Here is a 25,426-nt window from a genome sequence, read left to right as displayed (position 1 = left end):
CTCTCTCTAGATGTGTTTGCGAGTGTGGAATTTAGAGAGAGAAAATGAAATGAAAGCTGTAAATCGGGAAATCTGACTTTTTTTTAACCCATGTAAGCTGCAAAATCAAGGACAGTTCGGGTTCCGGGTTAATTCCGGTTCGAATCTAGTTTCAGTTTGGTTCCATTTTGCTCAAAAACTACAACCTTTATAAGTTGGGGTAGGAGTGGGAAACGGACCGGACCAGATGCGTAGTCCACAGTTACTTGCTCTCCTGGTTCGGACGGAATGGATAAATTCTTAATTTAACCGTTCCGACATCTAGACAAATCAGATGGGCACTTGACAAAGTTTGGATGTCTGTTGCCTATTCGAACCCGCCTAAATGGTCGGGCAATCTGGATACCGGACCGATCGGACTCGGGCACAATGTTTATATATTTTTGTTTTAGTGTATATAAATGATACTCCTTAAGATTTCACCCAAGCAAAGCCCTTAAACGTAGCTTAAACAAGAGTGTTATATCCCTCAACTCTTTAATAAGAAACCTCAATCATTTTTTCCCCTATCGTTAGTGATGCATGATTAAAATGTGGAGACCAAAATTTATTGGACCGTGGTTTGGAGAAATAAGCAAAATTTCTGGGGCAATAAGTTTTGGGCGGAAACAATTTTTTTTGTTTCCTCCAAACATCACCCTTTCAATTTTTTATTTTTTCTTCTTCTCCTCTCATCTCAACTAAAACTCCAGCGACCTCCACCGGATTCCGGCGAGTTCCACGATTAATATCAGTAATCACCATCAACATCATTCTTTCTTATCTATATTTTCTTATTTCTTTTCTCTCTTTACTTTTCTCTCTTTTCTTCTCTCTCTCTTCTCTCACGAATATTCCGGCGAAGGGGATCTCCCTTCGCCGGAAACTCGTCTGGATCTGGTTCTTCCAGATCTAGACGAAGGGTTCCGGCGAAAGGAAAACCCCTTCACCGGAACTGTTAAAAAAAAGGGGGGAGAAGAGATAAAAGTGACAGATAGATGAGAGGAGGAGAGAGAGAAGAAAGAAGAGAGAAGAGAGTAGATAGAGAGAGAAACACGTCGTTGCCGGCCATTTCCGACCGGCACCTTAATTCCGGCGACTTGGGAGGAGTGTTTGGTTTGATTTTTTTTAGTTTTTCACCGTCTTCCCCGAAAGCTTTTCTACTTTCCCCAAAACGTTGGCCAACTTATTCTATAACGATAACATAGTCCCACGTTGTAAACTCTTTGAGTTGAAAAAGATATAAAACTTTATAAATAAGAAACGTAGTTTTTCCATGCACATACGTGTAAGTGCAGCTAAATGCTAACTATATTATTTGATTATAACTATCTATATGCGATTAAATTGTCTAAGCAAGACGAAAATATCAATCGACCAGGCTTATCAGTCGGACTCGGATGGACGGCTAGTTAAAGCCTTTTGTCTGTGCCTGCCCGACTAAACTTGGTGGTCCTGACGAAAAGCATCTGTCTCAAACACCGGGTGCCCACAGACACATCAGGCTCGGCTGGTTTGTGGCGGATCCGGGCTCACGAGTCTTTTTCCCACCCTTAAGTTAGGGTCATTCGAATGGGTCCTGGGCTTTCCGAAACAATGAAATTACTCCGGGTACAAAATTTCAAGGGTGCAGCTTTAGGGCGTAATGAAATGTCTCCGACGCATAAAGACTTTGGTCAACAAGATTAATTTTATTTTGTTTTTACCCCTTAATCTTCATCTCCTCATGTCATTTTTTTCTCATTTTCTCTTCCACTATCTCCCATGTTGTTCTCTCTCTCTCTCTCTCTCTCTCTCGCTCTTTCACTATCATTGTATGTTTCTCTCCCTCTCTTACTTTTCTCTTTCTCTCTCGTGCGGTCTTCTCCTAGAGGGTTTTGTGGTCGACCAACCACGGATCTCTCGTGGTTGACCGACCAGGAGCGAGAGAAATATGTAGCGAAAGAGAAAAGAAAGAGTGAGAAAAAAGAGGAGATGGAGACATAGGGGGATGGTAATAGTGAGAGAGAGAGAGAGAGCGAGGGGGGGGGGGGGGGGGTGAGAGAGAAGAGAGACATTACAATAGAGAGACAAAGAGGTTGTGTGAGGTGGTGGTGGTCGGAAATGGTGGTGGTGAAGGAGAGGTGAAGATGAAGATTAGGGCACTAGAAACAATCAAGTGAACTTTTTGGTTTAAAAAAAAGACTCCCCTAAGTCAATCTGATTGAAGGGAAAATGAATGAAACTGGGTTGCGAAATGTTTGCAACTGCATCCAAAAAGTTTACAAAAAATATTAGCCTTTAAACAACCAAGATAAAAATATCTGAGTTTTAGTGAAACAAGATACAAATGTTGAGTCTTTAGCACAACCACCGAGTATTGAACCTTTGACATCCGGATTTTCAGAGTAGATGCACAACTAACTGAGCACCCCCACCAAGTATGGAGCTTGTGACTTTTGGATTTTTAGAATAGATAGATGTACAACAAATTGATCAAGTAGTTGTTTGCAGCACTTTGATACTTGGTTATCAACCCAACAAACAAAACAAGTAACACTTACAAATATAACTTATTATATATAAACATCTTGTAAGGCACCTTTAAAGGCCAAAAAAACAACAACAGCTAGAAAAGAAGAAACAAAAAACCCCTAAAGGTGGCTTCAGTCAGTCAAGTTTTCAACCTTCGACTTCTACATTAAGAAGGGGCGTCCGAGGAAGTAATTATTTGAGGATCGGAACTGCTACAATCAGTCAATTGCTTGGTGTCTAACTCAGAATCTCACTAGATGCACGGATTGTACCGCCCCAAATCATTAGGACTCCAAAAAACACTTCATGAAAGTACACAGTTGAGTTGATGCCAAATTAGATTTTAGTATCTAAGCAAGACTCGGGGGAAGACCCATTCCCCACTAACTCCTCGTATTTTTTACAAGTCAATCCAATCTTTAGACAAAAGCATCATGTATAAAGGTAAGTTTACCACAGCAATAGCTACAAGTACTCGCAATATTCGAAGAAATCTTCCGCATACCATCTTGGTCCTTGCCCCTCTACTTGGCTTATTATGTGTATCTGCATTATTCATTTCAACTGCTACAGATGCATCTGACTGATCGACAGTTAAGTGTTGTTTCTTTGATGCTGGTCGTAGAACAGCACTTCCTCTAAAATGAAAAAAAAAAAAAACAGGTCTTCGTAAATATTTCCTTCCATATATAGGAAAAAAAATAAAATTTAACAAACTATAACATGGCTTAAGAAAAAAACCGAGAGTTTTAATCGATAATATGGATGACTTGTAAAATTATTTGACTTAAAATTTTAATATGGTTTCTGACTGGGATACTCATGTTAGAGTCCACGGACAAGCCGACGGCAGACCAAACCAAAGCGGTTTTGCTCGATTTGGTTCGGTGTGTTTGAATCAATTTTTACTCACTTTTATGCTAATGCATGAGAACTTGTTAGGTGTAAAAAGAATTGAGAAAATAAATGGAAAAACCATATTGAAGAGCACCTTGCAACCAAGTCTGAGTCTGTTGAACTCCTCAAGGAAGCTTTTGTTGACATTTTCTTGATGAGATGCATGGATCCCTCAGCATCCCACATCATCTCATACTCGCAGTTCTCATCTTCTTCGTCCTTCTCCTTCAGTCTACCCTTAAAAATGTCGCTACTAAGAAGTTCCTTTAAGATGGATTGCAGAAAATGTATAAAACGATTCCAAACAACGAACCCATTTAACGACCAAAGGAGAAGTACAAGAAGTGTAAGAACGAAAAGGACAATATACCTGTGCACATCAAATAATATCAGAATTAGCAACGCACAAAAAGAATCAAGTAACAAAATTTCCGTCCTTCATTTTATTTGGCTACTCATGTAGTCCCTCTATCCCACATGATCCGCGCATTTACAGGGAGGATAAAGTTCCTGTAGGTCGTCAACAAGTTTTTGAACCCAATATAAATATAATATATATACAATGATATATTTTTTTTTGAAACCCCAAACAATGATATTGTTCATTATTATTACGAGGACATTACCCTATGTAAATGTGTAGCTGCACCGGAAGAAAACACAACTGAGTCGATACTGTATCTTCCAATTTGGTTTCATTTGAAACTGCAAATTTACTTGCAGTGAGTAGCATAAATGATGGATACAAGTTTCCTTGTTGCCAACTTATCGTTCCGAGAGTGTGCTGCGTGTAGAGAGTAACTCAGATATTCTATCACTGCCAAAAACCATAGATGAACAAACTATCGGGTGCTTACCTCTTTTATGAGCCCGTGTTGTGTTCGGTGTGTCACGGTACATTGATCGTGATCGTGTCCAGACAGAACAATAATCTGCAGCATGTCACAAATCTTTAATTTTTGTTAAGAACTTTGTACTTTTTCGTATTCGTATCTACCCCATTGACCACATTTTTTTAACTATGATCTTACTCGGTGTTATTCAATCATTGGCATGATCATTCGTGGTTTGAAGAATTTACACAATTTGGCGACAAATATGTGGTTCCCACAAATTCCTTACACTAAAAGTAAAAGCAGCTAGTTCAATTACTACAGTGTGAGAAGGAAACCAAATTTAAGTTCAAAATTAAAATGACTTTTTTTTGAGGCATGACCATGACAATACCAAGAGAGAAAAGGAAAGAGAACTTACAGGTTTGATCAAGTCTAGTAGAAGGCGTGACGTTTCTTCAGATAGATAATTCTGATAACTGTTACAAGCATATGTGTTAGAACTCTAATCTAGCATACAATCCGAACTAAAAGGTATAAACTGAAGTAGTTTAGAGGAGGCACTAAAATTAGCGACAGAAGAAAGACTTACGTTACTTGTTGATCGAAGGCACGAGAAATTCTCTGTATATACAGAAGAAATTAGGCAAATTTAACTAACGGGCAAAGGCAACGATTGACTCGGACCAAGAAAGGGCATGTTACAACACAGTTAGAAGATATTTCAGGGAGGGCTGGCCCTACGATCTGGTGGCCCTAAAGCGGACTTTGAAATTGAGGCCCCTTTTATTAATGTTAAAAAAAAAGTCACCTAATATTGCTAATTTGCAACTAATAATCAATAACAACTTTTAATAAAAAAGAGTAACCTAAAAATTTGCAAACAAGACTTCTGATTGCTTTTTTCGTGTTATGGAGCCGACAACAGAAATCAATATTTTGGAACCAACTGGTGGGGTAGGCTGAACTACAAATAGCTGTCCTGAAATATCAGTTCTAAAATCACGAAAACATAACTTTTTTGCAACTCCATCTACTAACCTGATTGATGATTGGAGAAGAACGATGTGGGCCACAAGAAGTCCAATCAGGTCGGTACAATGGGATATGAGTCAATAACACCCTTGGTTTCACCACAACATCTATGAAGGCAGAAGGTTTCATCAGGTTATCTGAAATTACGAACAATATATCCCAAGATCAAATAGTTAAGGTTAAACATCACATACCAGCAGCAACACTTTTGACGAAATTCCAGGTAGCGGATGTCATATTTCCATCTTTCACCGCTGCAAATTTAAGATCCACTACTCTTCAGTGTGTATTTCTTTTCCTACTTCCCAGGTAGCAAATTACTTCATTCCTAGAACTACTAATGTGACAATATGATCTAAAACCCGTCTCAATACCAGCCATATTGTCCTCGACTGAGGCGCCACTGGCCTAGTTCCACGTAAGGTTTTTCATTGGCATGGGCCTGCTATAGACCACCCCAGGTTTCTGCACCTGACCAATCAAGCACCAAACCCACTCAAAAGGTCTAGATGAAATGTAAGAAAAGGTGTTTATGTTATAGCCCAGGTCTGGAAGGTTATCCTACACAATATGGGGCTAAGTGCTTTACACATGAACTTCCTTTTTCACATCCCAATAGATATAAATATCATTCTGAAACAGAATATAATGTACGCCCCTGATTGGTGTGGCATTGATTCAAAGTTGGAGCCGAGGCTGCAGGCCCATGTTCCATCTATTCACAGCCATGGCACCAAATGAAGGTAATTGAGGTATATTACAAATGACTATATTATCTTAAGTGATGGAGATCACGGTTACATGAAAGGGACACAATTTAAATGTTTTTCAAGGTTCTTTGTTACTCAAATGCTTTGTTTTTGGTAAGATAATTATCCCATGGTGAGAAAATCATTCTCAAAGAAGACGGAAAAAGTTAATGACTAATAGCTTCATAGTTTACCATCAAGAGTTTGGCTATCAACTGCAACAAATTCCACCTCTCCATCAGTAAAGCGATAGTTTCGAGCTCCAAATTCTTTTTCGTAACGGCCAATAACCTGAATGATCGCGAATGAAACAACCCACAAATAATAACTTAGAGAGGAAATATAAATAAGTAACAGAAGATAGCTAGTTCAATTTGCAGTTGTCAAATTTTATTCTTTTCAACACAATTTACGCAACCTCATTACCAATTTCTCGATTGTTATTGTCATTTTAACTATGTGCAGTCCGAAGCAATCACTATTTTCAGAAATGATCAAGATTTGGGAGGTGGATTCAAAACGGAGATTTGATGATATATGCTTTACTTTACCATTTAGTTCGACCATAACTGAGACAACAATTTATAATTTGGTACCATGAATGGCATGAAGAAAGTGGTAAGTCAAACTCTCATTTTGTGAACTGTGCTAAATAGAAGATTACTTTGTTTTTACCTTTGGATTACCAGAGAAGATAGCGGAATAGCCAATATCATGGTTCCCGGAAATGTAGTATATTGGAATGTCTGAATGTCTTCCTCTGTGATTCAGATCAAATATGTGCTTGAAACGGCTCAATGATGTCTGCCACCTATTAAACAGATTTTGTCACCAAAATTGCATCTAGGGAAACTACACTTATTTCAACAATAATAAAAGCAATGCCACTTCTGAAATACATACGCCAAGCATATCAAGAAACAAGGCACAACTCAGTAATGATACAAGAAAAACAGAAATTTGTTGGTGAGATGAATACAATATCACAGGCTAATGCCGTGGATATGATTACATACTTCGTTCATTGACACAATGTTTATTCGTAATACTGGAAGTCTGGAATACACTTAGGGTACATTTGAAATACTGGGTCACTAATAGGCCATGTTCACAACATTTAGAACAGCTCTAGGTCCATCACAGAGATCTTCAACCAAAAAGAAGGAAAAATTAGGAGTAAATTGCCACAGCTCATTTAAACCTTTTATTTTACAAACTAATATATAAGGCAGCCGCTGTCTCGCCCTATTTATTATTACTATTTCGGTCAACTATCAGTCAAATCCAGCAGCCAGACTGTTAAGTTTGTGGATATCCAACTTAAAACCAATTGGCGACGTGGAGCACATGTGTCTTTTAACACTATCACGTGTGGGCCTAGCTCTGATACCATGTTAAGTTTGTGGCCATCCAACTTAAAACCAATTGGCAATAAGTGGAGAGGACCTAGACCTTATATTCTTGGTTGTTAGATACCCATTCTCCCATCTAGGACTATTCTCACACAGACACTTCAATATATGGCAGATTAGAACGAAAACCAGAACTCAGTGGCTCAGCTACGAGGACTGTCAGGCCATTTTGTTAAATGTGTCGTCGTTTTAAGACATCGAACACGGAAGCTGCATTGCGTTAGTAAGGAGAGGTAGGTTGAAATGGTTGACAGAAAGTTGTATGCAAGAAACAGTTCATAGAACATATGGGCGATTCAAATACCAATTTTAACTGTTTTCCATAGGGTACCTGAGTTCTCTGTTTAGTACCGTAAGTTTTCCGATTTTAAGAAAATAAGCAATTTACAAATTAGCAGAGGTGAATTAGAACTTCTCATGCCTTACTCTTCATCTGCCAATTGGGGCCCCCCATCGAAATAATCACCGAGGAACAGAATAAGATCCGGTTTGAATGGCAATATTGAACCAAGGAATGATCTCCTCATGTACAAATCTGTGTAGAATTGTGCAGCCTCAAGAGCAAGTGATTTTGGAGCAAGTCTAAGGGATGTATGGTCCATAAGCTGTTACAGGAATCAAGATTTCTTTATTATAATGCAGATCAGAAAAAAAAAATTTACAATAAAAAATCATGATATGTACTTACCTGAGGATCAGCAAGGACGGCAACCTTCAAATGATCATCTACATAAGATTTTCCATGTGACACCTGCACTAGCAACATAGAGAAGGTAAAAATTCATGTCGAATAGCACACATTAGAATACATGGAAAATAGACATTAGATTTCTTATATTCAATCTTTTCTCGCTCTTTTCCTAGTTGCATCAGTTCTATTGAACACAACAAAAAGTCAAAAATTAATAATTTTGTTATAGTTTAGGCATAGCTAGACCACCTTCGGGTACAACTCATAGGTTTCCGTACAATAATACTCGCTTATGACCTATAAATTCAAGAAAAATATATTTGTGTTTTGCATGACACACTTATGGTCTCACATAACCTGGCAAGCGACAAGTTTGAAATTGCAAAGCAAAAAAACTTAAATTGGATTTTACCCTCTGCTTTACACTGTTACACACACACACATAACCTTACATTTTTCTATAAGTAAACAAAAAGTGTAGTCTGAAATTGTAACTTAAAGTTTCTCTTTTCGAAAATACCCTTCTCTAAATTATTATTTTTTCCTTGTCCTCTCTACTATTTCTCTGTCATCAGCTTCCTCAACCTTATCTACTTCATCACCTTCAAACTACAAAAAAAGATTTTATTACGGATCATTCATGGATCCAGTCCAAGACCCATCGTGCACCTCCACCACCGGTCCACATCCATGCATCCCATGCACATATGATAATAGACTTAGTCAACAACTAACTAGATTTGATTTCCTTGTAATCTTTATTGTTATTTATCTCATACATACCTATATATACATGTAACAATACTTCATTTGAATACACAGAGAATATTTCATTCTATCTCTATCTCCTCTATCTCACTCGATCTCCCTCTTCTCTATCTCGGTTTTCTCTCTAATCTCTCTGGTTCTCTTAAACTTCATATGGTATTAGAGCAATTCTAGTTTTTTTTTCTTTTTCTTGATTATCATGGCTTCCTCAACTGAAATCTCAGGTACCAATCCCTCTCTCGGAACTCAATCATTTGATGTGCACCATTCCGACTCTCCCACCACGATTTTGATAACACCCCTCTTATCGGGTGACAACTATCCTGCTTGGTCTCGTGCCATGAAAATGGCCCTTCGAGCAAAGGACAAGTTTGCTTTTGTCGATGGTTCGATTCCTCGACCAACTGATCCCAATGAGTTACATTCTTGGGATCGTTGTAATGACCTTGTCACGAGTTGGATACTAAACTCTGTTGATCCAGACATCCGTCAGTCTATTTTATATGACGAGAGTGCTGCCGACATTTGGAAGAATCTTCACGAGCGTTTTCATCAAACAAACGCTCCAAAGGTTTTCCAATTGAAACGAGCTATCTCGTCGTTGAAACAAGACGGATTGGATGTGTCGGCTTATTTTACTCGTCTCAAATCCATTCAAGACGAACTCCAATCGCTTACTGCCATTGAACCGTGCATCTGTGGTCACGGCAAATCTGTTTTAGAGCGATGTAACCAAGATAGGGCAATGGAGTTTCTCCAAGGTTTACACGATAGGTTTTCGGCCATACGTAGCCAAATCTTGCTTATGGACCCATTCCCATCGATCCTACGTATCCATAGCTTGGTAAAACAGGAAGAGGTTCAACAACACCTCATGAATGATTCACCCATTGTTCCAGAGGCTGCTGCCCTCGCCGTGTCTCGTTCAAATTTCAATAACTCCTCTCGGTCGGATAGGTTGGATAGGTTTGACAAAACGGATAACCCGCGCCCTAAACGACCTCGGCCATTTTGTGACTACTGCCGTACCCATGGACATCTCCAATCGAGTTGTTACAAACTCCATGGTTACCCTGCTCGTCGACAAAATGCACCGGTAGCTGCTTCTGTCCAACCGAATGGTCCTGTGGCGCCTCTAGCAACTTCAATGAGTGCTGAACAGTATGCTAACTTATGTAATTACTTAGCCCAGCAACGTCCAGCTCCTTCTTCCGTTTCTACAGGCACCACCGTTGCTTCTCCACAGCCCATTGCTTCCGACCCAACAGTGAACTTCACAGGTATGTTTTCTAAACACACCCCCTGGATCATTGATTCAGGCGCCTCCAAGAACATTTGCTGTTCACTTTCTCTTTTCACGAACTATCTACCAGCACCCCCGAATTATTATGTACGTCTACCCGACGACACAAGGGTTCGTGTTTTGCATATTGGTTCTGTAACATTTTCTAATTCTTTCACTTTACATGAAGTACTTCATATTCCTTCTTTCAAATTCCATTTAATTTCCGTTTCTCAAAGATCTAAATCGCTTAATTGTGAAATAACTTTTAATTCTCATTCGTGTGTCTTTCAGGACCCAACGACGGGAAAGAAGATTGGACATGGTGATCTCAACGAGGGCCTTTATTTCCTTCGCACGGAACCTAGAATATTTTCGGCAATTTCTAGTTGTAGTTCTATTTCCAATTTATGGCATTTTCGTTTAGGTCACCCTAGTCTATCTCGTTTAAAGTATTTATCTAGTAATTTTTCATGTATTTCCGTTGATTCAATTAATAAAACACCGTGCGAAGTTTGTCCTTTATCTAAACAAACACGTTTACAATTTCCGATTAGTACTTCTTGTACCTCTCGCCCCTTCGAATTACTTCATGCGGATCTATGGGGTCCATTCTCCATACCCTCATCTACAGGTTGTCGTTACTTTCTTACCCTTGTCGATGATTTCTCTCGATGTACTTGGGTGTTTTTACTAGGTCATAAATCGGACACTAAATCCTTCTTATCAAACTTCTCCAACTATGTTAACACACAATTTAACACTAAATTATCTAATTTAAGTTCCGGTAAGGGAAACATTATTTTTCCTCAAATACAAACCTTCCGCTCAGACAACGGCTCTGAATTTTTGAACCAAGATGTTCAAAAATGGTTAAATGATAATGGCATTATTCACCAACGTTCTTGTCCTTACACCCCACAACAAAACGGGGTTGTCGAACGTAAACATCGCCATATATTGGAAGTAGCAAGATCTCTTCGCCTTCAAGCCAATCTCCCACTATCATTTTGGGGAGAATGTGTCTTAACCGCCGTATATATCATTAATAAACTACCAACCCCTATTTTAAATGGTAAGTCTCCACACGAGAAACTACCCGGTTCCCCTCCTTCTTTTTCCCACTTTCGCGTTTTTGGGTGCTTATGTTTTGCTCGGAATCCTCACCCTAAAACCAAATTAGATCCTCGAGCTATTCCGGGTGTCTTTCTCGGATATCCTCATGGCCAAAAAGGCTACAAAGTTCTTTGTCTTGCGACTAAGAAAATTATCATTTCCCGAGATGTTGTATTTCATGAGACAACATTTCCAATGCAACACATAAATAATTCGTTGCCTTCACCTATTCATTCTCGTCCTTTCGTTTCAATCCCGGACGATGGTACATTTACCATGACTCGACCAACCTTACTGTCTTCGGGTTCTGGTTCGTCATCTCTAAGTTCTGGTCCGCCTTCTACAGGCAACCCCCCTATCAATTCCACTCCCAATCTGCTGGACGTCCAACCGCTACCCACTGATATGGGCACTCCAGACGACCCTCCCTTGAATTCTTCTCGGCCTGCTCCTGTATCTCTGCAGGCACCCCACACAGACCCCGGTACTTCCCTGGCTGATGTTTGTGACACAACCATGTCATCACAGGACCACGATCCTATTACTCCTACTCGTCGTTCTCAACGACCCCGTCGACTACCCTCGCATTTGGGTGACTACATTTGTTCGGCTTTACAAAAATCTTCTCCATCTTCCGACAACGAGATATCCTTTCCTCTCACCAATTTCATTTCATTTGACTCTTTTTCACCTTCACATCGAGTCTTTCTTACATCCGTATTAGCTAACACCGAACCACGCAATTTCACGGAAGCTATGACTTCTTCTTATTGGAAAGACGCCATGGCTAAAGAAATTGCTGCATTGGAATCCAATCAAACCTGGTCACTTGTTGACCTACCTCCAGGTAAACGGCCCATTGGTTGTAAATGGGTTTATAAGATCAAACATCGATCAGATGGCTCCATTGAGCGATATAAAGCTCGACTTGTGGCCAAGGGCTACACTCAAATTGAAGGCTTGGACTACACCGATACCTTCGCTCCAGTTGCAAAACTTGTTACAGTTCGCATGCTTCTGTCTATTGCCGCAATTAAAGGGTGGACTTTACATCAACTCGATGTCAATAACGCTTTCCTTCAAGGTGATCTTGATGAGGAAGTTTTCATGAAACCTCCACCTGGTTTTTCCACTAAGGGGGAGACACGTGTCTGTAAACTTCACAAATCATTGTACGGTCTAAAACAAGCTTCACGTCAATGGTTCTCAAAATTCTCCTCTGTCTTGCTTTCTCGAGGTTTCGTTCAATCTTTCGCTGATTACTCTCTTTTTACTTACACTAAAGATTCAACTTCTCTTTATGTACTCGTCTACGTTGACGATATTATTATCACTGGTTCCGACGACATTGCAATCTCTAAATTAAAGAATTTTCTTGATCAAACTTTCTCCTTGAAAGACCTTGGACGATTACAATATTTTCTCGGAATAGAGGTCTCCCGTTCTTCCAAAGGGATTTTTTTATGCCAACGTCGTTATACTTTAGACATCCTCGAGGATTCCGGCCTTACGGCTTCCCGTCCTTCATCCTTTCCTATGGAACAGAAGTCACGACTCAATCATGAGGACGGTACTCCTCTTGACGATCCATCCGTTTTCAGACGTCTTATCGGTCGACTCATTTACCTTACCGTTACAAGACCTGACATTACTTATGCCGTCAATAACTTAAGCCAATTTATGCAATCTCCACGGTCAACTCATCTTGATGCCGCCCATAGAGTACTTCGATATCTCAAAGGTTCTCTTGGCCACGGTATTTTCCTTTCCTCTTCTAGCCCACTTCACATTTCGGGCTTTAGCGACTCGGATTGGGCGGGTTGTCCCACTTCACGTCGATCCACCACCGGTTACATTACCATGCTAGGATCTAGTCCACTTTCTTGGAAATCAAAGAAACAATCTACCATCGCTCGTTCTTCGGCTGAAGCTGAATATCGAGCTTTAGCTTCACTTACATGTGAGCTTCAATGGTTGAAGTATCTTCTTCACGATCTCGGCATTGATCATTCTGATCCTATGTCTGTCTATTGTGATAATCGAGCTGCCTTACACATAGCTGAAAATCCGGTGTTCCATGAGCGCACCAAACATATAGAGATTGACTGTCATCTTGTCCGTGAGAAAATAAAATCCAAACTCATTTCCACTCGCTTCACACCAACAACGGAACAACTAGCTGACATCTTCACCAAACCATTAGGCGCTGAAGCATTTCGAAGCATTATTAGCAAGTTGGGCGTCCTCTCTCCATCCGCTCCAACTTGAGGGGGAGTATTACGGATCATTCATGGATCCAGTCCAAGACCCATCGTGCACCTCCACCACCGGTCCACATCCATGCATCCCATGCACATATGATAATAGACTTAGTCAACAACTAACTAGATTTGATTTCCTTGTAATCTTTATTGTTATTTATCTCATACATACCTATATATACATGTAACAATACTTCATTTGAATACACAGAGAATATTTCATTCTATCTCTATCTCCTCTATCTCACTCGATCTCCCTCTTCTCTATCTCGGTTTTCTCTCTAATCTCTCTGGTTCTCTTAAACTTCATAGATTTTCCCCTCTTTTTTCTCGTCCCCCTTATTATTTCTCAATTCTCTATCATCTTCATCTTCTTTCTCTCGAACCGTGAAAAAGAAAAATAGTTCCTCTCTCCATCCCATTTTATCTTTATCTATTTCTGGCGGAAGGGGAGGGAATCCTCTTGTCGGACGAAGGGATTTCCCCTCCTCTAGAATGAGATTGCCAGAAAAAAAAATTCATAGATTTTCAAAAAGATTTCTTTAGATTACTTTCATAAATCTTCCATCAAAAAGATTTTTTTGAGATTACTCTACACAAAAATGCTAGATGGAGATATTCCTCTCCAGCGTTGGATCCACATAAGAATGATTGACAAGTGTTTTTTCGCGAAACTACACAACACCCTCACGAAAACTAATACTGCTCTAACACATTTTAACCATCGAACACAAAGGTTAAGAATATAAATCATAAAAAAAAATTTCTAATTTAGTCAACTTTAACTACTTATCATAAAATGGTATAAATAAGGTGGCCAATATATGGACAACCAATTATGTTATATGGACAACTATTTTTGGGCCCGGTGCAAGTAAACTATGTTTAACTTAAGGTGGCCAATACGTGGGCAACCTTTTTTCTTATATGGACAACTATCTTACGTGGACAATCAAAAAAATAACTTTTTTTATATGGGCACCACTTTCTAAGGGGACAACTCTCCATTATTTTCACTCAAGTCCTCTTAAAATTAGATGTATTATTTGGACATATCCCTCTTTTTTCCATAAACCCTAAGTTAGTTTGGTCTTCTTCTACTACTTCATCTTCATCATCAACACCCAAATTTCTAGAGAGAGAATTGTTTTGGAGAAGCACCATTAATTGTTGATTATGGCATCAAACAAAGGGAAGAGAATTGTTGAAGAATCTTCCTAAAGAGAAAGGTAAGATCTAAGAACCCTATAACCCCTTCAACTTGTAAAACCTATAAATCAAAAATTTGAAAACCCTAGATTTTTTTTGAAACAAGTAGATCTGCTCGTGTTTCGTGGCAAAGCACAAGAAATCATACCAGATTTCGTGGGAAAACCCCAGTAAAGTAGGAAATTTTTGGAGATTTCCCACGAAATTCTGGGAGTTTCTACTTCACCTCGAACTTTTGCCATGAAATTGTTTTGTATTCTTCCAAACTACCCAAACGAAAATACAAAATAACATTGTAAAAGTTATAGTTTTACCTCATCAATGTCATTAATTCGTATTATGGAAACGCCGGGAAAAACTTCTTCAGGTGGAGATTTAGGGGTTTTATCTTCTTCATCCATTAGGGTTTGATATAAAAAAGGAAAGTGGTAGAAACTATAATTTACTTTTAGTTGCAGTGAAGAATAAGAAGAAGGAGGAGAGAGGAGGAGGAGGACCGTTTATGTTTTCAATTTTAACTATTATTTTTGTTAATGGTCCAGAAGTTACTAACTGTTAGTATTTAAGACTTTATGGAGTTGTCCCCTTATTAAATCAAAGTCAACTAAGTCAAACATATTTGAACGGGCCCGAAAATAGTTGTCCATTTAAGAAAACGTTTGTCCGCGTATTGGCCACCTAACTTAATTGACTTTGATTTAACAAGGGGACAACTTTATAAGGCTTTAAATATTAAAAGAGTAATTAATATGAGGACCACTAACTAATACAACAATTAAAAATAGAAAGCCTAACTTTCATTCTTCTTAGTTGACTTTGATTTAATTAGGAGACAACTCTACAAGGCTTTAAATATTAAAACATTAATTAATCAGAGGACCATTAACTAATACAACAGTTAAAAATAGAAACCTTTAATAAGGAGACAACTTTATAAGGCTTTAAATAATAAAACAGAAATTAATTTGAGGACCGTAATACAACAGTTAAAAATAGAAAACCTAACTGTCATTCTTCTTCTTCTTCTTAGTTTAGTCTTATTCTTTTACGGCCACTACAAGTAAACTACAATCTTTACCACTTCGTTATCTTATTTATCAAACCCTAAATGGATTAGGAAGATAAAACCCCTCAATCTCCACTCAAAGAAGTTTTTCCAATCGTTTCTATAGTAGGAATTAATGATATTGATGAGGTAAAATCCTAACTTTTCTTTTTTTATTTTGTATTTTCGTTTTTGTAGTTTGGAATAATAGAAAACGATTTCATGAGCAAAATTCTAAGTGAAAGAGATGGTTACAAGAATTTCGTAGAAAACCTACGGAAATTTACTACTTTTTCTGGGGGTTTTCCACGAAAATATAGGCAGATTTCTTATAGTTTGTCACGAAACACGAGGAGATCTGCTTGTTGTTTGGGTACCAAAAATTAACTTTCTAGGATTTTATTTTTTGATTTCAGGGGTTTCTAGGGTTCATGAAGAAGACTAGATCTGTCATGGATTGGGTTGGTTTTGTTCAACAATTCATGTTTGGGGAAGATTCTTCAACAGTTTCCTTTGATTTATTTGGTGTCATGATCAACAATGTCTCCAAAGCTATGCTTTAAAAAGCGGCGCCTAGGCGCCGCTTACACACTAATCGGCTAGCTGCCGATCGACTAGCACTCGGTCAGCTAGTCGATTTCAGCAGCCGAGTTAGCCGGCGCCCAGGAGCCGACTAGAGCCGACTACCCGGCTGGCTAGGCGCCGACTAACTCGGCTCGGGCAGCAGCTATTTCTTTTTTTTTTTTTTTTTTCAAAACCCCAACTTAAAGTTAGGGTTTTAATGTTCTTTCCTTATGCAGCCGTCCCCCTCTCTCTCTACTACTTCTTGCCCTAATAGGCTATAGCAGCAACCATTGAAGATAAAAGAAGAAACGTTAGAGAGAGAATTAGAGGAGAAGAGTAAGAAGTTCAGCAACAGTCTCCGTCACCTTCGATTTCCTTCTCAATCCTTTCATCTCTTTTCTTCCTTATACACTGATTTGTTTCTCTCTCTATCTTTCTCTCATGTTTAGTGTTTACTACCTGCCTCATCTTTCTCTCTCTATGTCTGTCAAAAGTAGGTGAAAAGATACCACGTGATTATCTCTCCCTTCTTTCTCTCTCTTGGCTGCTGTCACTATATGAAAGAAGTTCTTCCTTCAATCTTTTCTTTTATCAATAATAAAAATAATGTAGAACTTTAGACTAATGAGGAACCTATGTATTATTGTATAATATATATTATATATTAGTTTAATGTTATTATTATTATTATATTATATAATGTTATTATTATTATTATATTATATAATGTTATTATTATTATTATATTATATTATATATATATATATAACCGATTAAATCCGACTGGTCCCGTTGTAGTCCCGACTAGTAGCTAGGCCCGGGTCTGCCGACTAGTCCCGATTTTTCGAGCTAGTTTCTCTTTCTACAAATTTTGTTGGTGATGAAGAAGAAGAAGAAAAAGAAGAATAAGGTTTAGGATTTATGGAAGAAAAGAGGGAGGACTTAAAATAAAACTGTAATTCTTAGAGGACAAGAGTGAAAAATAATATAGTGATGTCCCTTTAAAAACTATTGTCTATACAAGTTGTCCACATAAAATAGTTGTCCATATAAGATAATTGGTTGTCCATATATTGGTCAACATAAATAAAGTGAAGGTAAGAATGAGCATTCATGCCCTAAAACGGTCTTAAGGGTCTCTATATGGCCTTTAGGGCCCAAGATGTCTTTAATGATGGTCGTTACTGAGCTTACTCAATTCATGTATTTATTCATGATGTATCCATACCATGTCGAACATAATGACTGTTGGACCCAATCTACAAAAAAATCTACCATAAAAAAATGGATTATCCAAAAAAAATTGGTTTCCACTCCAAAAAAATACCATTTTTTTTAGATTGGACTCCAAGGGTCATTACATTTGAATGTCATTGTAAATCATGATTATAATATGCAATAAATCCTGAATCTGGATGAGCACTATAACTTAAGACATCTTGAGCCCTAAAGGCCATATAAAGACCCTTAAGGCCATCCTAGGAGGCCTGAAATCCCATCGATTCCTAGATCTACCTTATTTACTGTATTGGACCAATATATGGACAATCAAATATCTTATGTGGACAATAATTTTATGTGGACAATAATTTTATGTGGACAAATGATATAATTAGAAATCTTATATGGACAACAATTTTATATATGGGGGTATTACTCTAATATATTTCACTCATGCCCTCTAAAAATTAGAATTTTTAATGTAAGTCTTCTCCCTTTTCTTCTTCCATAAACCCTAGACGCCTTCTTCTTCAGATAATCATAACCATCCAAGAACAAAAAGAAAAATTCTTAACATTCTTGTTAATATCGTCATATTATTAATATCAATCGATAGACTAATACATAATTTATAAAGAAAAAGAAGCAAAAGGAAATGCTACTTGCCCAAACTCATATGAACTTGTACAATTCCTAACACACAATCATCTTATCTACTAAATAGTGAATACTGCCCATACATACGGAAACCACCTGCGGAAATGAAATGCCATTACAGAGCATTTCATCGTGATCGGTTCTCCTCGTATGGGCGCCCTTAGTAGAACCATCAATAGTACCAAAACACTACTATTGCTACTCACTCGCACTCTCTCTCTTTAGAAGGTTACCCTAACATTCCAAGTTTTCTAGTAACAAAAGAAACCATTTTATCTTACTTTCTCTCTCTAACAACAGTAAGCATTACAATTCTTCATACAGTCTATAGTATAGCCTCCACCACCTCCACCCAAATTCTTGCCCGACTTACTGTAAGAACTGAAGCACTTAGCCGGTGATGTCAGCTTCTTGTAACAAGGGCATTTCTCATGACAACCATAACAACCACCATATTCACCCACTAGAAGGACAACCATAACCACCACCATATTCACCTTCCCAACCATTTCTAACCCTGGTATTCCAAAACCCCCGGACCAAAGAAACCACCCATCCCACGCCATTACATGGGATAAATCTAGATGATAAACTACTTCCACCGAGACTCGATCACACGACCTCATGGGCTTAAAAGGGAGTGTCCAACCACAGCAACAAAGGTTGGTGGACAAAAAAAAAGAATCATTTCTAATGTTAACTAAACCATTTCACAAGGAAACAATAGTACCAGAAAAATCTTCCAAAAACAAGTTCCCCTGAAAAAGCTGGGGCTTGGGTCGAGTAGGTTTAACCGTATGGGCAACTCAAACACAAAGTCAGTATCTTGTAAGAAAAACCCTATTTTTGCGACAAAAAGTCAATCCGAAGTCTAAACTTTTCCTATCCTCAATTCTATAATCAATCAACAACTTATGGTATCAATATCTCAACTAGTTTCATCACATGCAAATTAGCAGCCAAAGAGATAAAGAATTAGATCTAGAGAGAGAGAAAGACAGATCTAGAATTTAGTAAGAGAAAATCAATATATATATATATTTTGGTTACCTGATGATTGGTAGAGGATGATGGTAGATGAGGCCAAGAGCAATTCGAGATTGAAGGCATCCAAAATGCTATCATTTCTCCATAAAGAAGTGTAAATGCCCAAACACAGCATAATATCACCGTCAACTTCGTCAATCCACCTCCTTGCTGCACCATCTTTCTTTTTCAATTTAATTTCTCTCTCTAGCTTACTACTCTCTCTCTCTCTCTCTCTCTCTCTAGATATTAATCAGAGAGAGTTCTTCTTCTTCCTTGATCTGGAATAGTACTTTTTTTAATTGGAAGCTGAAGGTTGACTTCAACTTGGGTGATGTACACGCACAGGCGCATAGTGAAGTGAGAGTTACTTCACTATAGAGAGAGTTTGGACAGGCCAACCTCTTGGGTGACGTAATAAGGGGTATCACAGATTTGAAAACATTTCAGTGTTTTGAGAAAGGCCAGCCAGCCCTTTGGGGAAAGCTAGATAGTTTCTGGGGTGTGAAATTTTAAAGGGAACATGTAGAATTATAGAAATTTTTCGAGGAAATAAATTTTAAGGGGAAATAAAAAAAAACACTCAACCTCACTCTCTCTCCACCTCACCTCTTTGTCTTCTCCGATTAGGTCGCCGACCAGAAAATTTTCTGGGCGGTGACCATGAAAAAAAAAATTCACTCTCTCTCTCTAGAAACTCCGGCGAAGGGGAAACCCTTCGCCGGAGTTTCTAGAGAGAGAGTGTGAGTGAATTTTTTTTTTCTTGGTCGCCGGAGAGAATGGTAGGGAGAGAGAAGTGAGGTGGAGAGAGAGAGAGCTGAGGTGGAGAAGCTATTTTGCTTTCCCTCTAAATAAAATTGTCAAACAAAATTGACCAATTTTTTACCAAGTCTTCACACCCCGGAAACTATTTAGCTTTCCCCAAAGTGCTGACCTTTGAGAAAATAAAATAATTGTGGGAGGTGTGTTTGGTGGGTGTTTTTTTTGGCTTTTCAATCTTTTTCTCCAGAAACTTTTCTTATTCTCCCAAAACACTCATCTTGTATAGTCAGATGTGCTTCTCAAAGGCAATGTTCCTAAAGACAATCCGCTCTATAAAAGCAGTAAAAGTAAAAGTAAAAGGTCGCGAGCCATTTCTTGCCGGCATCATTCAACCCAATTTTCTTTTATTTCTTTCTCTCTCTCTCTCTCCTTCTTCTCCTCCTCTCGTCGACAGTATGGTAAACCAGGCCGTGAAGGTACGTCACGTTTACCCGACGAGAAGGTTTGGTTGCCCGACCTTCACGATCTTGAACACCAGACCTTCTCTTATGAATCAAGTTTCCAGACGAGAAGGTCTAGTTTCCGCACCTTCAAGGTCCGGTAATCTGGATCTCAATTAGACTTACATATATGACCATTCGAGTTTCTCTTGTCTTTTACCTTGGAGGTGCTTTTAGTTGGTGTTTGTTCTTTTTTGTCACTCGTCGGATTCAACTCATCTCATTTTGTCTCCTCTATTTTATGTTATTTCAGACCACGAACTTCGAATTCAGACTTATCTCATATCTTACTGGAATGGACTTAAAATAAATACGAGTAAATTAGTCATTCAGACGAGTCTTTCACCAGGAGTCAAACCACACACTAAACAAAGGGCATTGCTATTACTGGTGATGTTATTCCTTTGCAGCGCTCCAAACATGGCGGAAATGAGTAAAGCGCTCCTCTCGTTTATTTCCTTCTTCCTTCTTCTAATACTCTTAGCTCTACTTCTCTTAATGTTATAACTAAAAGTCGCGGAAGCTATCGAACCTATCCTAGAAATTGATCCGATTATGAAGATTAATCGAAAAGCTAAGCCAAAATCAAATATGCGAACAGAATTTAACGAGGTTCGGCTTTAAAGCCTACGTCCTCGGGCGAACAAGAAATCTTTATTGAAGGATAGATGAAGACGACTAACACAACCCGCAAGTTCGTCCCAAGATGGTACCGTATAGAATTTAACCTTCTATACTAGATCTTCGACAACCGAGAAATTAAACACCGCTCAAAACTATGAACCAAATTTCTCTCTTACTTGCTCTCTCTCTCTCTAGCTCTCTAAAGAAGAGTTGTTGTTGCTTGTGTTGGTGATGTATTACAAAGACTCAAGACCCCTATTTATATAGGATATCAAACCCCATAAAAAGGAACTTTGGTTTCTAAATTACTTTGGTGCCAAAATTTAGAAACCGCCTATATGGTGTCAATAAACCGCCTATGCCAAAATTTAGAAACCGCCTCTGCCTCTCACAATTCTCCACCTCGTACACAATTTGATACATTCAAATTTTGGACGAACACCAGGATACTCCTTGTAAGATATATCTGCTTCTTGTAACTTCATCCGACTGCGCCATATGACCATGGCTGCCTACGTACCCTTTTACGGGATCAAGCCTACCGTAGTTCTACCAACCCTTCACATAAAGAAAACCTTGTCGCCATTACGCCCTTTCGGGCAACTTAACACGAGCCGATTTGTAGCAATTCCAGGCAATGCTGAAACTTGCTACACGTCACCACTTTAGTCAACATGTCCGCGGGATTTTCATCTGTGTGTACCTTCATGAGAGAAACATCACCTTCCTCTATGACATCTCGTACAAAGTGATACCTGACATCGATATGCTTAGTACGAGCATGATGGACCTGATTCTTCGCCAAGTGGATCGCACTTTGACTATCACACCATACATCCACGCACTCCTGCTTAATCCCTAGATCATCCAGAAGACCCCACAACCACAATGCTTCCTTCACACCCTCGGCCATAGCCATATACTCGGCCTCCGTAGTAGATAATGCAACTGTAGATTGTAACATCGATCGCCAACTAACTGGAGCACCATGTACCGTAAATACATAACCAGTAGTATATCGTCTTCTATCTAGATCGCCAGCATAATCCGAGTCAACATAACCGCTTACCTGACATGTGTCTCCACCAAAGCACAAACCCGTATCAACGGTACCCTTCAAGTACCTCAAGACCCACTTCACAGCTTCCCAATGTGTCTTCCCCGGGTTTGCCATAAACCTACTAACCACACTGACTGCCTGTGAAATGTCTGGACGAGTACACACCATAGCGAACATCAAACTGCCAACTGCACTAGCATACGGTACACGATCCATATGATCCTTCTCCACCGTAGTAGTGGGAGATTGTTTTCCCGAGAGCCTGAAGTGTGGTGCCAAAGGTGTTGACACCGCCTTCGCATTCTGCATCCCGAATCGAGAAACTACTCGTTCGATGTAACCTTTCTGATTCAAGTACAGTTTCTTACTTGACCGCTCTCTCTTAATCTCCATTCCCAGTATCTTCTTTGCAGCGCCCATGTCTTTCATCTCAAACTCTTGACTGAGTTGAGATTTCAACTTATCTATCTCCACCATGCTTCGAGAAGCAATAAACATGTCATCCACATACAAAAGGAGATAAATAAAGTCACCTTCGCGAAGCTTTTTGATGTATACACAACAATCATAGTCACTTCTGCGAAAACCATGCTTTAGCATGAAAAAATCAAATCGTTTGTACCATTGGCGAGGGGATTGTTTTAATCCGTAAAGAGATTTCCTCAAACGACATACTTGATTTTCTTTACCCTCAACCTTGTATCCCTCAGGGTGAGCCATATAAATTTCTTCTTCCAAATCTCCATGCAAGAAGGCGGTTTTAACATCGAATTGTTCCAGCTCAAGATCACTATGAGCAACAATACTCAATAGCACCCGAATAGAAGTATGTTTCACGACCGGTGAGAAAATCTCATTGTAGTCGACCCCTTCTTTCTGTGCATAACCCTTGGCCACTAGTCTTGCCTTATACCTTGTACCCTTGATCTCGGAAGAATCCTCTTTCTTCTTGTACACCCATTTACAACCAATAACAGACTTACCTTCGGGCAATGGGACAACCTCCCATGTCTGGTTCTTGTGAAGAGACTCCATCTCTTCTTGCATAGCAACCAACTAACTCTCTCTTTCCGCCGCGGTGATAGCTTGTTTGAAGGTGACCGGCTCGTCGTCTTCTACCGAGAGTGCATATTCAACCACATTTGCCTGCCCGTAATGCCTAAGAGGTTTGTCTGACCCTAACCTCTGTACCGGCTTATATAACCGTTTCGGCCTAGTGTGTACCGAAACATCCTGCTGTTGTTGTTGTAAAACTTGTGTACCTTCCCCTTGAACCTCCTCATGATCGGGTTCATCAATTTCCTCATCCTGAGTATTATCTTGATGCTCCACCTGATCATGATTCCTAGAAACCCGTTGGTCTTCGATTTCTACTTCCACTACTTGAGCTTTAGTAGACCCAACATCACCACAACTAGGCACCGTAGCTTTCGCCATAGCTACAATAGATGACTCATCAAACACCACATCTCTGCTGATTACAAACTTCTTGTCTTCCGTACACCATAGCCGATAACCCTTGACTCCTGTAGCATATCCTAAGAAAATTGCCTTCTTTGCTCTATTGTCAAGTTTGTTACCTTTAACATGGTAATAGGCCGTACAACCGAAAACCTTAAGTCTCCCGTAATCTGCATGTTCACCTGACCACACCTCGTAAGGTATGCCGCCATCTAAAGAAGAATGTGGAGACCTGTTCACAATATAACAAGCTGTAGCAACAGATTCTGCCCACCATTCTACGCCTAATCCCGAATTGGAGCGCATACATCTAGCATTCTCAAGTAGTGTACGGTTCAATCTCTCTGCGACTCCATTCTGCTGAGGTGTGTTTACTACTGTCCAGTGCCTCACAATGCCTTCCTGATTACAAAACTCCTTGAATGCCCCATCCGTGTACTCGGTCCCATTATCCGACCTTAACGTCTTCAGCTTTCGACCAGTTTTGTTCTCAACCATTGCTTTCCACACCAGGAATGTGTTGAATACATCATTCTTATGCTTCAGAAAATAAAGCCAGACAAATCTCGAATGATCATCAACGAATGTAACAAAATACCTGGAACCACCCTTGGAAGGTAACTTTGCCGGTCCCCAGACATCGGTATGTACGTAGTCTAATACCTCTTTGCTCCTGTGCTTGCTTGTAGAGAACGTCACCCTGTGCGCCTTCCCGAACACACAATGCTCACAAAACTCCATGCAAGGCTTCTTCATGTCCTTCAACAAGCCTTTCCCGCACATCAGAGATAGACCCTTTTCTGACATATGCCCAAGGCGCATATGCCAAAGCCTCGTACTAGCCGTTGGATCCCTTCCACTGATTCCTACTGCTACATCTCCAGTAATTGTTGTCCCCAAAAGTTTGTATAAATTACCGTAACGAGTACCTCTCATTACCACCAAAGAACCCTTAACGACTTTTATGGAGCCATTCTCTATAATTATCTTACAGCCGTTCCGCTCCAACACACCAAGGGAAATTAGATTTTTCCGCAAATCGGGTATGTGTCTTACGTCCGTCAGTGTTCTCACCACTCCATCGTGCATCTTGATCCGTATTGTTCCGAGTCCCACGGTTTTACATATACTATCATCACCCAGTATAACTGTACCACTATCTATACTCCTATAGGTAGTAAACCACTCCCTATTTGGGCACATATGGTGTGACGCCCCTGAATCAAGCATCCACTTATCGAAGATCTTCTCAGACACCTCTGTCACCGAGAAACATTCGTCCGCCTCTTCTGACACATATCCCGCCTCTTGCATCTCTTGTTTCTCCTTGTAGCCTTCGTTCTTTTGCTTCAACTTTCTCTTTGGACAAGCCGCTTTAAAGTGGCCAAGCTCACCACAACTAAAGCACGTTTTCTTGAAAGAGCCTCTAGATTTGGATTTAGATTTCCCGCCCTTTCCCTTTCCCCTTTCATTACTCCTCCCCCTCGTTACAAACAACCCTTGTGCTTGATCCTTGTCTACTCCACCCGACGCCATACTGCTAGTAGCAACCTTACGAAGGTCATCCGCTAATAGCGAATTTCTCGTCTCTTCCATGCTTAGACTATCACCAACAAGCATCAAAGTTTGAACAAGGTTTTCATAGGATTTAGGTAATGAAAGTAACAATATGAGGGCTTGGTCCTCATCCTCAACCTTAACATCAATATCCTTCAAATCTG

At 39.5% G+C, this 25,426-nt stretch overlaps 1 protein-coding gene across 3 annotated transcripts; it reads right to left on the bottom strand.

The window, feature by feature from the left end:
* Positions 1–2,560: 2,560 nt before the first annotated feature.
* Positions 2,561–19,717, bottom strand: LOC147540004 (Calcineurin-like metallo-phosphoesterase superfamily protein). 3 transcript variants are annotated; one of them, XR_015225215.1, is made up of 13 exons: positions 19,323–19,678; positions 8,147–8,209; positions 7,885–8,063; positions 6,722–6,857; positions 6,241–6,337; positions 5,492–5,551; positions 5,304–5,404; positions 4,855–4,886; positions 4,684–4,741; positions 4,287–4,361; positions 4,056–4,213; positions 3,524–3,939; positions 2,561–3,170 (listed from the first exon to the last, which is right to left on the bottom strand). XR_015225215.1 is itself a non-coding variant. In XM_086640521.1 (13 exons), exons 1-13 carry the CDS (start codon positions 19,476–19,478, stop codon positions 2,933–2,935), a joined length of 1,629 nt encoding a protein of 542 aa, XP_086496647.1. In that variant the 5' UTR covers positions 19,479–19,717; the 3' UTR covers positions 2,561–2,932. The 3 variants fall into 3 exon arrangements, 2 of the variants coding, with proteins under 2 accessions (XP_086496647.1, XP_086496648.1); XM_086640521.1 differs by having other exon boundaries at positions 3,524–3,799; positions 19,323–19,717; XM_086640522.1 differs by having other exon boundaries at positions 3,524–3,799; positions 8,147–8,214; positions 19,323–19,567.
* Between the last annotated feature and the right edge of the window lie 5,709 nt (positions 19,718–25,426).

This window comes from Eschscholzia californica, unplaced genomic scaffold, assembly GCF_041429995.1.
Source record: "Eschscholzia californica isolate CP2 unplaced genomic scaffold, dmEscCali1.0.p SCAF_5, whole genome shotgun sequence".
NCBI lineage: Eukaryota > Viridiplantae > Streptophyta > Magnoliopsida > Ranunculales > Papaveraceae > Eschscholzia > Eschscholzia californica.
This window is presented reverse-complemented; position numbering and strand designations above follow the sequence as displayed.

Bases quoted from the DNA above. Each gene is read 5' to 3' on its own strand.
- LOC147540004 (XM_086640521.1), bottom strand. From the start codon at position 19,478: ATGGTGCAGCAAGGAGGTGGATTGACGAAGTTGACGGTGATATTATGC. The intron at 6,338-6,721 runs GTAAAAACAAAG...GCGATCATTCAG, and splicing joins TCTTCTCTGGTAATCCAAAG to GTTATTGGCCGTTACGAAAA. The intron at 4,742-4,854 runs GTAAGTCTTTCT...TGCTTGTAACAG, and splicing joins GCCTTCGATCAACAAGTAAC to TTATCAGAATTATCTATCTG.